The 14106-nt window shown below is 40.4% G+C and overlaps 1 protein-coding gene across 2 annotated transcripts in view; it reads right to left on the minus strand.

Moving 5' to 3' along the window:
* The window catches only part of Slc9a7 (solute carrier family 9 member A7), a 174943-nt gene that overhangs the window by 46463 nt on the left and 114374 nt on the right, over positions 1-14106 (minus strand). For both annotated transcript variants that reach the window (XM_045140359.1, XM_045140358.1), the window contains exons 6-11: positions 12517-12622; positions 11459-11600; positions 9896-10001; positions 8032-8120; positions 7829-7942; positions 882-993 (exon numbers count right to left, since the gene is read on the minus strand). In XM_045140359.1, the coding sequence (XP_044996294.1) occupies positions 882-993; positions 7829-7942; positions 8032-8120; positions 9896-10001; positions 11459-11600; positions 12517-12622 (669 nt within the window). The remainder of the gene's footprint in view (positions 1-881; positions 994-7828; positions 7943-8031; positions 8121-9895; positions 10002-11458; positions 11601-12516; positions 12623-14106) is intronic.

Raw genomic sequence — 14106 nt, forward strand, 5'->3', positions numbered from 1 at the left:
CTTTGATGATCTCTGATTTACATTAATGAGCTTTAAGAGTAGTAACACTTTAAAGCTTTAGAGTTTATCTTTGTTAGCTATTTTGTTCCTTCCCTGTGCCATATTCTTAATTTGCTATATAGCAAAGACAGAATCTACAGTCTTTGGTACATTATCAAATATAAACTCTTACTCATCATGAGTAAGAGTGTGGGTATATTATATACAAGGGAATGAAGTTAGACATACTGTCTTTGTTTATAAATTTTTCACTTTCCCAGAGATTTAGCAATTATTAATATTATTCTAGAGCTTCACAATAATTAACTAAGTGATGGCTTAGTAAAAGTTACATTAAGAAGCAGGACACAGTTGATATTTTCTATTAATTTTACCTAATAAAATAAAGTGATATATGCTGGCTGTGGTGGTACACTTGTAATTCTAGCACTTAGGAGGCTGAGGCAGGAGGATCAGGAATTCAAGGACAGCCTACGCTATATAGCAAGACCCAGTATCAAACAACAGAAAAGTGTAATTAAAAGATATCTAGATCACTCTATAGCCAATGAGGCCATCAGTCAATTTTAAACATGAGAAGAGAACTTTGGGGTCAGAGAGAGGGGAACTATGATGCAGGTTATTTTATTTGGTGAGCACTGTAAGCAGCACAAAAGTGGAACTTCAGGCATTTCAAAGCCTTGAAGAATAAGATCCTAGAGTAGCTCTTCACTGCCCTTCCTTATCAAGCTATAAATGTTTCCCTGTAATGTAAATGGCCCAGTATAAATCCCAAACTCTCTGGCATATCCCTGAGGCTTCTCTGTGATTTTCACTATAAAGCAGTCATTCTTGAAGAATTGCTCAACATTTTCTTTACATTTATACTTTTTTTTTTTTACCTGAAAACATCATCATGTGTTGAAAATTCCAGCCAATCTTATGCCTTCTGCCCAAGTTGAGGAAGAAGGAGAGCGGGTAGATGTGTGCAGCTCTGCCCAGGAAGATGGCAACCTGACCACCAGGTGGAGGTTAAGGACCTAACAAGTTTTAGCATTTATTACTTTATTTATTTATTTATGAATGACAGAGGGATGGAGGGAGAGAGACACAGAGAGAAAGAATGACAGAGAGAAAAAAATGGGCACACCAGGGCCTCTAGCCACTACAAACGAACTCCAGATGCATATGCCATCTGGCTAACATGAGATGTGGTGAATCAAACTTGGGTCCTTAGGTTTCACAGGCAAGTGCTTTAATGGCTAAGCCATCTCTCCAGCCCCCTAGCGAGTTTTGAGAATGGCGCTTCCAAGTATACTTTGGCCAGAGAATTTTAGGGATGCTGTGATCCAGAGACCTGCCCAAAGAAGATAAGCTGTTTAGTTTCCTTCTAGAAGAATCTCTCAGCAACAAAACAGGAGCCATTTGGTCAATTTTCTAACTTCCTGGCTCATAAACATAATTTTAACTTGTTCAACAAACTATCATAACTTTCTAAGTTAATTCAGCTGGTATTAACTGGTTTCTCAATCTATCTTAAAAATGGGTTCAGAAACTAGCTAAAGTACCATGGCAGGAGTCAGAGCTGAGAAAAGCACACAGTGTGCTGGGCTATAGTGGAAGGAAAAACAAAATAACCCTGGAGTCAAAACCAAATATCAGGACTCTGATGCCTGGAAGAGTCTGGGCACTGAAAATAAGAGGTGGGGAAGCTTAAAGTAGTCACACCACAAAGACATGTTCAGCTCATTCGCACAAATCAACCCTGGGAGAAGTCTCCAGCTATGTGGCTTAAATGTCTTTGGTGATACGAAATTTTGAAAAAGAAATTCTTACTGTGAGATGCAAAGAATTTAGGGAAACTGGTCTGTCGCTTGCCAAGTTTAGATAAGACCCAACAGAGAGCTACACAGTTCCCTGGTCAGAGAAGGAAACCCCCTTGGGAGCCAGAGGAACAGGGAGTTTTCACTGCAGCAGTGTGCCAGCTGCAACAGCCACAGCTGTTTGAAACAGAAGCCAGGGCTGAACTATCTTCTATTCCTCCAGGGTAGAACATTAACTGCTTTGCTGCTTTTTCCTTTCTTCCTTTCCATTTTTGGTTTTGTTTTTAGCAAAAGGAAACAGGTAGTTCTTATAGAGCACATTCTAACCCAGGGCTGTAGGAAAAATCCTTATGAGGTAAGCAGATATGACTCACCCTGCCACAGGCCCTCATCTGTAAACAAGGATTAGACTCGCTCTCACTATCTCTCCCAGGATGCCGTGCTAGAAATACAAATCAGAGCATGCTGCATCTTTCTTAGTGAAGAAAAAAAAATCCCACAGCTTCTAAACTGTTAGTGTAATGAATGTATAAGTCTACTAGCTAAGCACATGAGACCCTAACTAAGAACCCACCATCACTACTAACATGGGAGGGTCAGCCTTACACACACACACACACACACACACACACACACACACACACACACCGAGGAGAAAATAAAAACACTCTTTTTTAGATAATATTCTAAGAGCTAAGAATTCCCATGAGGCATCAGAAGAGGCAAAAAGCAAATGTTCAGCAATAGGGGACTACCTGTTCAGGATCTTGAATTCAGCCCCAGAAAAGTTAATTTCAATGAAAACAACAGTATTTTTGGCAAAGCAAACAAAATCTTAAGCTATTGATCCATTAGGCACTCACATTCCTACTTATTCAAGAGATGAGAGACAGATGCCAACCACCAAAGCACTGCATTCTTAAGGGGACCCAAGTCAAGTACTTTTCTAAGTCCTCTCTTTTCCTCCTCCTCTGTCTTTTTCTTTCTTACTGCCAATTAGATTTTCACATTTTCTTTTCCTTTTTCCTCCCTCCTTTCCTTCCTTTCTTATTTAGAAAAACAAAAGGAGCTTTCTACCCATGATCCACAGCATCAAGGCAGTTTGGACAAGAGCATGGCCCTTGCTTTTGTGTGCCCATGAGGAAAAATTGCTCACATTGAGGTATTCAGTTTGAAACAAGGGAAACAGAACATTCTAGTTACCAAAATGAGGAAACCTGCTGAATTAAATTTTGAATGGTGATAAAATGTTAAAAATAATCCTGAAAAAGGAGATATAAATGGAAGAGAAAGGAAGGGAAGAGGGTACTTAATAGGTTGGTATTGTATATATGTAAGTACAATGATTGAGATGGGGAGGTAATATGATGGAGAATGGAATTTCAAAGGGGAAAGTGTGGGGGGAGGAGGGTATTACCATGGGATATTTTTTATAATCATGGAAAATGTTAATAAAAATTTAAAAAATAAAAATAAATAAATAAAAATAATCCTGAGCCAGGTGTGGTGGCACACGTCTTTATTCCCAGCACTTGGGAAGCTGAGGTAGGAGGATCGCTGTGAGTTCAAGGCCAGCCTGAGATATGAAGTAAGTTTTCAGCTCAGTGTGGGCTAGTGTAAGACCCTACCTCGAAAAATAAAATAAACAGGGCTGGAGACATTGCTTAGTGGTTAATAATAATAATAACAACAACAAAAAACCCAAAAACAAAAAACCTCGGGCTGGAGAGATGGCTTAGAGGTTAAGGCGCATGTCTACAAAGCCTAAGAACTCAGGTTCGATTATCCATGTACCATAAGCCAGATGCACATGGTGGCACATGAATCTGGAGTTTATGTTCAGTGGCTCTCTAGAGACAGAATGGGCCCTGGTATGCCCATTCTCACTCACTCTCTGTCTCTCTCTCTCTCTCTCCCCCTTTCTCTAATAAATAAATAAAAATCAATCTTTAAAAAACCCCTCCCCAAAAAGAAATGTCCAGGACCGGATGGCTTCTCAGATGAATTCCATCAAACCTCCATTGAAGGACTGAACCCAATATTTCTCAAACTTCTCTGTATAATTGGAGAATGGGGAATCCTCCCCTACTCCTTTTGTGAAGCTAGTATCACCCTAATACAGAAAGACATGCAACAAGGAAAGAAAACATAGGCCTATATCCCTAATGAACTTAGATGCAAAAATCCTGAACAAAATCCTTGCAAACCAAATTCAACAACAGATCAAAAGCATTATCCACCTTGATCAAGTAAGCTTCATCCCAGGGATGCAAGGATGGTTTAGCATATGATAATCAGTCAATGTAATATACCATATGATCATCTCAATGCAGAGAAGGCCTTTGACAAAATACAACACCACTTCATGATCAAAACACTGTAAAGATTAAGCATGGATGGTTTATATCTCAACACAATAAAGGCTATATAAAGCTCCTAAAGCCCAATTAATACTTTGTGAGGAAAGCCTCAAGGATTTCCCACTGAGATTGGGAACAAGACAGGGGTGCCCACTCTCACCACTATTCATCAACATAGTGGTAGAAGTACTAGCCCAAGCAAAAAAGACAGGAAAAAGAAATAAAAGGGATTCAATTTAGAAAGGAAAAAGTCAAATTAGCCCTATTTGCACACGACATGATCCTATATATAAGTGACCCAAAAGTCTCCATCTCAAAACTTCTAAAGGTGATAACTTCCTTCTGCAAAGTGGCAAGATACAAAATCAATGCACAAAAGTCAGTAGTTTTTCTATGTGCGAAGGACAAATATACAGAGCAAGGAAACAGTAAGGCTATCCCATTTTCAATAGCAACAAAAAATATATATATAAATAAATACCTTGCAATAACCTTAACCAAGGATGTGAAAGACCTATATAATGAAAACATAAAACACTCAAGAAAGAAATTGAGAAGGATTTGAGAAGATGGAAAGTCCTTCCATGCTCCTGGATAGGTACAATTAATATTGTAAAAATGGAAATACCACCAAATCAAGATATAGATTTAACACAATACCAATAAAAATACCAGCATCCTTCTTCACAGATATTGAAAAAATGATCTCAAAATACATATGTAATGACAGAAGGCCTCAGATATCCAAACATATCTTTGGAGGGGGACCACCTCTGGCAGTATCACAATACCTGATATAAAGCTATATTACGAGGAAATAGTGACAAAAACAGTATGGTACTGGAATAAAAACAGAAACATACACCAATGGAACAAAATTGTAGATCCAGACCTTAGGTCAAGTAACTGCAGCTGCTTGATCTTTGACAAAGGTGCCAATAATGTAGATTGGAGAAAAGACAGCATCTTCAACAAATAGTGTTGGACAAATTGGATGACCATATGTAAAAAAACAAAATCAGACCCACTCATTTCACCATATACAAAAATCAAGTCCAATGGAATAAAGACCTCAATATAAGACCTGAAACTCATCAACTAGTGGAAGAAAAAAACAGGAAGCACTCTCTACGATATAGGACTGGGAAAAGACTTCCTGAACAAAACCCCAGTCAGTAGCTCAGGAAATTAAGCACTTAACCAATGGGATCTCATGAAGCTACAAAGCTTTTGTACAGATAAATATACCATAAGCAGAGCCAACAGATTATCCACTAAATGGGAGAAAATCTTTGCCAGCTATACCACTGACAGAAGCCTAATATCTAGAATCTACCAAGAACTCAAAAAAAAAAAAAACTAAATAATAAAAAAAATCAAACAACCCACTCAAAAAGTGGGGCAGATAACTACATAGGGAGTTCTCAGAGGAAGAATTACAAATGGCTAACACACACTGAATAAAATGTTCAACATCCCTAACCATTAGGGAAATGCAAATTAAAAGAACTATGAGATTCCACCTCACTCCAGTAAGGATAGCAGACATTAAAAAATCAAATAAAAACAAATGTTGGCAAGGATGTGAAAAAATAGGAACACTCATTCACTGTTGGTGGGAAAGTAAGCTCATATAACCACTATGGAAATCAATATGGAGACTCCTGAAAAGAATGAATATAGAGTTACCAACAGACCCTGTTATTCCCTCACTGGGCATTGACCCTAAAAGCTCCACATTCACTTCAGAGATCTTTGATCAACCATGTTTATACCTGCTCAATTCATAATATCTAAAAACTGGCACCAACCCTGGTGTCCATCATTGGATGAATGAATAACCAAGATGTGGTATATCTACATGATAGAATTCTACTCAGCAGTAAGAAAAAAATGACACAATGAAATTTGTAGAAAAGTGGTCAAACTTGGGAAAGATCACCCTAAGTGACCTCACACAATCACAGAAAGACAACTCACCTGTGGTTCCTAACCTGAATCAACCTGAGTTGCTGAAATACCTGAATAGCATCTTGAGGCTTGGACAATAGGGAGGGTAGGGCTTATAGAAAGGGGAAGGGTGGGGTAGACACAAAACTGAACCCAAATTGAATTGGCACCACAGAATCCTATATCCTGGAAGTCAGACTAAAAGTTGGAACCCCCAAGAGGATCTTAGGGGGAGCACCTGAATCAAAGGGCCTTGGACAATTTCCCCCGTTTCTCTTTCTTCTCTTTCTTTTTCTTTTTTCTTTTCCCTTGCCACTGACCTGTAATTCCCTGTACCAGGGTGCGGTCTGCATCCACAATGAGCTGTTGATCAGAGAGACCTACTAGATCTCCTAAAACAAACAAGACAGACTTCTGTCAGAGCACTTGATTACCCACCAGAGGTTAATGGTAAGACCCTACTGCTGAAGATACCATATGCTGTCAGCATGGACCATGACGAGACCTGGTTGGAATCTGGAAGAGAGCCAGTCCTAGACAATTAGCCCATCTAGTGCTGGAAGGTGCTACATGAACTACCAGGGGAAAATGGCCAACATCTATCCAAGCAACTCAGAAGCAAACAACCTGACATGATGCTCACATAAGTGCAATAACAGCACACAGCCATGGTGGGTAACCAACTGCCCTTGGATTGGCTAACAGATTCTGCTATCAATCATCAAGCTCCCATTAACCTTGGGCTATAAGAGGGTCTAAATCCTTTTAATTCTCTCTAAACTAATAATAGTTATCCCATCTAACCAGTGCTGACTTCATTCTCTTTTTCAGACAGGAGCTAGACCTGAGGAGATAAATGACCCAGTGTACTCCACCCTGGCCCCAGGTGAAACTACCAAAGAATCGGGGAAGTGAGCAAGAATGCTGCTTTCTTAGTGAATCTGATATCAGCACAAGGATGAAGGAGTTAGACACTGATGACACTCAACACCTACCAAACCAGAGATCCAGAGGTTCCTAAGTACCCATCACTGAAGTAAACTTAAAATGCTCCCAGCATGGCTCAGGGAATTTTGTGGAGAGGGAGTAGAAAGATTGTTAGAGCCACAAGTTAGGACATTTTGCACAGAGACATTGACCCCCCCCCCCCCCCCCGCATAATGCATGACCTATAATCTCCATGGGGTTGACCTGAACCCCCTATGAGGAAGGCCTCTTCAGAAAAGGGGCAGGGAGGAGGGAAAGGATGGTACCAACATGTGTTGTTTACATACAAAATATGTCTACATCTAATAAAAATGTTTCCCAATATAAGATATAAATCTTAGAAAGAAAAATACATAAATGAGCCAGACATGGAGGTACATGCCTTTAAAAGAAAATAATAATTCTGAGGACTGACATGGTTGCTGTCTTTTAGATTTACCCAGGAGGAGCTCTACAAAACCATCACCTGCCAACTACCAGTTTAAAACAGAAATCCCTTGTTACACAGAAAATGCAGGAATAAATGCCAGTTCTTTACATTGAATACATTTAGCTTTATGAAGCATTACTTCCACATTCTTTTTGTCACAGTAAAAATATTATGAACTAATACTAGCTAGTCACCCACCCCAAACAGAAATAGTAATAAAGTAATTATTATTAGCAGTAGGATAGCTTCCCCAATAGTGGACACCTCTCTGGGTAGAAAGCGGAATGAGAAAAGGATACAAAAGCGCCAATGATGAAAATGGGGCTGAAAACGTGCTTCTGGAAGGTAAACAGTGCCAATCCCATGTAGGAGAAGATGAAGTTCTCGGCCAGGAAGTGTAACACCTCAAAGAGCTGCATAGATAAGGGAAAAGGAGGCTGTAAACCCCATGCTCCCCTTCCCACATGCCTGGTAGAACATCAGCACGAAAGCCCTCTCTCACCTGCTTGGTTCGACTTCTTGATTCCACTGACAGGTTGTTATAGGTGTAATGAGCTTGCGTGATTCCACAAAAAAGGACAGCAACAACACCTGTTGAGTGATTTTTTTAAATTAGTGGGGAAAACAGGCAGGAAAATAACCCTGTTCAAATAAAATTAATGCAGAAAAACCTTGCTCACTCAACATCCTCAATATTTTTGAGGGTTTCCTATTATGGAGAGTCCTTTGGTCCCTCTTCCCTGAAATCAATTTTTCTGTCTCCCAGTCCTGACTTTCTTCCTTTAAGAGCATGTTCCCCAACTACTCTTACCCCGTGTTTCGGTGTTAAGAACATCCTCTTCCTTCCCCTAAACTCCTATGTCCAAGAAACTGCGTAGGTCCATCATACACTTTTGTCATTTTCCTCTCTGCTTTTAGAATGAATGAAGCTAGTTTCAAAATGCTGTGGTTTAAATGTGAAATTTCTCCCATAGGCTCTTGTATTTCAACACAGTTAAGTAGCACTGTTTGGGAAGGTTGTGGAACCTTTGGGAGGTAGATCTTTCTGTCACTAGTTGGGCCCAGGGTCACTTCCTGTTCACTCTCTTTCTGACTATATTTGCAATGTGACTAGCTGCTTCATGCTCCTGCCACCACGTCTTCGCTGCCACAATGGACTGTAACTCTTAGAACATGGAACTGTAAGTTGAAATGTCCCCTTACTTCCTTAAGCTGCTTCTTGTCAGGTATTTTTCACAGCAATGAGTAAAGTAACTAATAGTTTTGTATACTCTGATGGTCTACATTTCTGGAACACACCTGAGACTATACATTTACAGCAAACTGTCAAGTTTTAAGGGAGCAAGACATTTTGTGATGTATCATATAAAGATATGTTGTAGCATTTTGAAAATATTATAAAAATAGTTCCTACTTGCATTGTGCATAAGATTTGTACTTGAATTTTCTAATGAAAAATCTGAATGAATGAGGGAATGTAAGGAAAACCAACACAACTGACCACATTACTATTACAGGCTGAATACCATGAATCTGAAAATACAAAATTTGAACTGTGGAAATAAACTTTTTGAGCACTAACATAATGCAACAAGTGGAAAATTTCACACCTTACCTCATGTGATGGAAAGCAGCCCAAACACAGGTATACAATATAGTTTATCCAGTCTAGCCAAAGAAGAAATTACCCTTCAAGAAACTTTCAGCTATAATATATAACCTCTGTTTCATATACCAAATTATTAAAAATATTATATAAAATTACCTTCTGGTCCTATATATAAGGTATATCTCAAGTTACCTTGTATATAGGACAGTAGTCTAAATTCCAAAAAAGTTAAAATCCAAATAATTTTGGTCACAAGCATTTTGGATAGGGATACTCAATCTGTATGTAAATCTGGCACCACCAAAACACATTGTTTTTCATGGCATTGAAAAAAATATATTAGACTGGAAAAAAAAAACAATGAAAAATTGTGTTGATCCTCATCTGAGTAGATGCAAAATTGCCTTTAAGGACAAATATGTGCTAGCTATGTTACCATCTGTGAAATAACATGGAATGTAGGGGAGTACACAGATAACATTTGAGTATCATTAATAACCTTTGTAGCTAAACATATACCTTATAGTTAGAGCAAGTAGGCAAAAATATGTCTGTGTTTGGAATAATAAACTTTAACATTAAAATACAGCAAGTTTTTGAAAACTGGTTAGTTCATGAAGATGGAACGCTAGCCATGCTCAGCAATCCTCCATGAAGATGAAGCAACTGAGCAGCTTCAGGTAGCTGCTGTCAAGAATTCTCTTGGGAACCTCCACATACTCCCATAACTCCTGCCACAGCACAGGAGGGAACTCACCTGTAAAGCCACAGGCCTCCGCCAAGAGAAACGTGCTCCAGGACATCAGAAAGAAGAGCGCTGTCTCCAGCAGGGGGAAGCAGTGCAGCTTGGTAAACTTGGTCACGTCAGCATCCATTAAGGACAGTAGCTCCAGGCATGGGCGTTACAAACACTATAAACTGGGACCCCGCCCTGAGGGATAGCCTTTCCCTACATCTCTTCCTTGGGGACCCTAACGCTTCTCCCTCCCCTTTTTTGTTCATTTTTATTTATTTATTTGAGAGTGACAGAGAGAGAGAGAGAGAAAGAGGCAGAGAGAGAGAGAAGGGGCATGCCAGGGCTTCCAGCCACTGCAAATGATCTCCAGACACATACGCCCCCTTGTGCATCTGGGTAACGTGGGTCCTGGGGAAATCGAGCCTTGAACCGGGGTCCTTAGGCTTCACAGGCAAGCGCTTGACCGCTAAGCTATCTCTCCAGACCGTCTCCCTCCCTTATTGTTGTGGTGTTGGGAATGAAACCTAGGGCCTTGCATGCGCTAGGCTAGCATTCTGCCACTCAAGCATCCCCCTAAGCCCAGACATTTTTTCAAGTAATAAAATTTAAGCTTTTCAAGGGCTGGGGATATAGCTCAGTGGTAGATAATTGCTTAGAGTGTTTCAGGTTCTGGATTTTATTCCCCACCACAACCACACATAGAAAGTTAAACTTTCTAGCACCATACAGGACCAAGGCTAGAGAGACAGAGAATGGAAAGTTACTGTTGAATAGCTGCAGAGCTTCTGTTTAAAATGAGGAAAAATTTTTAGGGACAGATAGTAAGGATGACTATACAATAGTGTGAATGTACTTAATCCTAAATTGTGTATTTAAAAGGGTTAAGAGCTGGGCATGGTAGCGCACTCCTTTAATCCCAGCACAAGGGAGGCAGAGGTAGGAGGCTCACTGTGAGTTCGAGGCCACCCTGAGACTACATAGTGAATTCCAGGTCAGCCTGGGCTACAGTGAGATCCTACCTTGGAAAAAAAAAAAAAGAAGAAGAAGAAGAAGAAAAAAGAAAAAGAAAAAAACATTGCCTAGTCTTTCCACTCATTTCTTTTTTGGTTGGTTATTTTAAACTGAATATCATACCATCCTTTACTTATGGAGCTACTGTACCATAGTAATTCCCACCAATGGCTCCCAGTTACTTATGGCCACCTTAACACACATATGTCCTCTAATAGCAGATAGCAGCAGAAGCCTGGGGCTAAGTTAATGTCCATCTGGTTCCTGATTCCCAACCCTCTGGGTTCCTCCATTCTTTGTACCCCTAATACTGGCATCCCATCTGATTCATAAGAAGGGGAAGGAGAAGCAAAGAAGACAAAGCTTTGCCTAGGGTTTCATTCCCACTATTTTTCTTGGACTCTTAACCTGGGACCCAGCCATCATGCCTGACCCATTTTAGTGAAGTACCATACCTCAGTGGAAGAGGCAATTTCAGATTCTGATCTGAAAGGAAGAGCTGAGAACTTTCTCTTTGAAAGTATAATGTCACATTGTGTAGCCAGACAGGGCCCCAAAGTACCAAAAGGATATTAAAGCCGTCACAACACCAGTTACAGCACCCATGGTAAAAGAGCCACTAAATATACCTAGAAAAATGCCAACTGATTTAAAAAAAGCAGCGGCATCAAAGGTGTGAGTGTTCAGCCCTGCTGGCTGGTAGGCAACAATAGACCTGGAGTTTAAAAGGAGAGAGAGAATTTTTTAAAGACTGTATTGGTTTTACATCGTACTACACTGAGTAGTCACCTCTATTCACTTCCCATGGTGTTAGTTTATCTGAGGTCAACCACAGTCTGAAGTGGAAAATTCCAGAAATAAACTATTCATAAGTTTAAAATTATCTACTGTACTCAAAAGCATGATGAAATCCCAGACCATCCAGCTCAATTCTACCCATTGCTTTGTCCAGCGTATCCATGTCGCACATGCTACTACCTGTTAGTTCCTTAGTAACCATCCAGGTTGTCAGATTGCAATGTTTGTTATCAAACAACCCTCATCTTCCTTACTAATGGCCCCAAAGAGCAAGAGTAGTGCTGCTGAGAATTTAGATATGCCAAAGGGAAGCCATAAAGTACTTCCTTTAAGTGAAAATGTACAAAAATACTGTAAGCAAAAGAGAACAAGTTTAACTTCACATAGCTTTAATTACAGTATATTGTAATTGCTCTATGTTATCATTACCTCATAATTTCTCACTGGGCCTAATTTATACATTAACTTCAATATAATGCATGTAAGTGTGTATGTGGAAAAACACACATACATTAAGCTTCAGTATAATCTGAAATTTTAAGCATCTACTAGGAGTTTTAAAAACATATCCATAAAGAATAAGGGGGCCCACTGTAACTGAAAATAAAGAAATAAATAAATGAAGGCATCTATACTCTGCCAAGCACTAGTGACCCAGTGCCAAGTCATCTAAATTAAGTTGCAGCTGCCATGTGATGCTGGCATCAGGATTATGACTGCGGCGAAGCGGACAAAGCAGTACAACTTTAACAACAAAGCTGATAAACCTCCTTTAGAAAAATACCTGACTCCGCGGCCCCCACCCCCGCCACCACAGAAACACGGCTACTTACGAGGACAGCACAATGGCAACAGCATCATTCAGGACGCTCTCTCCAAACAGAAGTGCATAAAGATCCACATCTGCATGCAGCTCATTAAAGATTGCCAGCACGGTCACTGAAAAGTGAGCCCAAAACACAGGAATTACAGTTGGTTTCTGCCCTCAAGCCACTGATTCTGGAGTTAGAGGCACTTCATCTGTTAGGACAGCAAAGGGAGTCAAAGATGGTTGCTTTTTTTTTTTTTTTTTTTTTTTTTTTGGTTTTTCGAGGTAGGGTCTCACCCTGGTTCAGGCTGACCTGGAATTTACTATGTAGTCTCAGGGTGGCCTTGAACTCACGGCAATCCTCCTACCTCTGCCTCCCAAGTGCTGGGATTAAAGGCATGCACCACCACGCCCGGCTCTTTTTTTTTTTTTAATTTTTTTTTATTTATTTGAGAACGACAGACACAGAGAGAAAGACAGATAGAGGGAGAGAGACAGAATGGGCACGCCAGGGCTTCCAGCCTCTGCAAACAAACTCCAGAAGCATGCGCCCCCTTGTGCATCTGGCTAATGTGGGACCTGGGGAACCGAGCCTCGAACCGGGGTCCTTAGGCTTCACAGGCAAGCGCTTAACCGCTAAGCCATCTCTCCAGCCCAGATGGTTGCTTCTTGAAGAGAATAGGGTTTGATATGATGTGATCGTTAAATCTAATGGCCCTACACTATGCTTGCCACCCTAATCCCATCACACGAAAAAATTACCATGTATGTGATTTGGTTCTTTGGGTGGGTTAGAATGTTTTTGGAGGAAGAAACCCTATTTGGTTGGCCCTATGCTCCCAGAATGAAGCATAGGGTCAGGATACAGAAAAGACCATGATCTATGCTTGGGAGATAATAGAAGTCTTTACTGGTGACACATACATAATTATACTGATTTGGGGGTAGAGAAGAAAAGACAGTGTCTTACTTTGTACCTCAGGCTGAACTCACTTGAACTCACTCTGCAACCCAAGCTCACAATCCTATTGCCTCAGCCCTCTGAGTGCTGGGATTACATGCACATGCCATCATGCCTGCCCTACAATAGCACTTCTCATAATTTTCTTTTTAAGAAAAGAAAATGCTTTTCTTAAGTGTTGCAGTCTGGGTCGCATTGCTGTTAGAAATCACCTAACCAAGAGCAGCTTCTGGGAAAAAGAGGTTTATTTGGCTTACAGGCTCGAGGGGAAGCTTCACGATGGCAGGGGAAAACGATGGCATGAGCAGAGGGTGGACATCACCCCCTGGCCAACATAAGATGGACCACAGCAACAGGAGGGTGTGCCAAACACTGGCATGGGGAAACTGGCTATAAAGCCCATAAGCCCGCCCCCAACAATACACTCCCTCCAGGGGGCATTAATTCCCAAATATCCATCAGCTGGGAACCTAGCATTCAGAACACCTAAGTTTATGGGGGACACCTGAATCAAACCACCACATTAAGCATTTAAGATCCTACTATTCTTCAGATTAATAGTTCTCAAGCTTTTGATCTCAGGACTGTTACATTGTAAAAAAAAAAAAAAAGTGATTTCCCCCAACACTGATATTTACTATATTGAATAAAGCA

Source organism: Jaculus jaculus, chromosome X, assembly GCF_020740685.1.
Source record: "Jaculus jaculus isolate mJacJac1 chromosome X, mJacJac1.mat.Y.cur, whole genome shotgun sequence".
NCBI lineage: Eukaryota > Metazoa > Chordata > Mammalia > Rodentia > Dipodidae > Jaculus > Jaculus jaculus.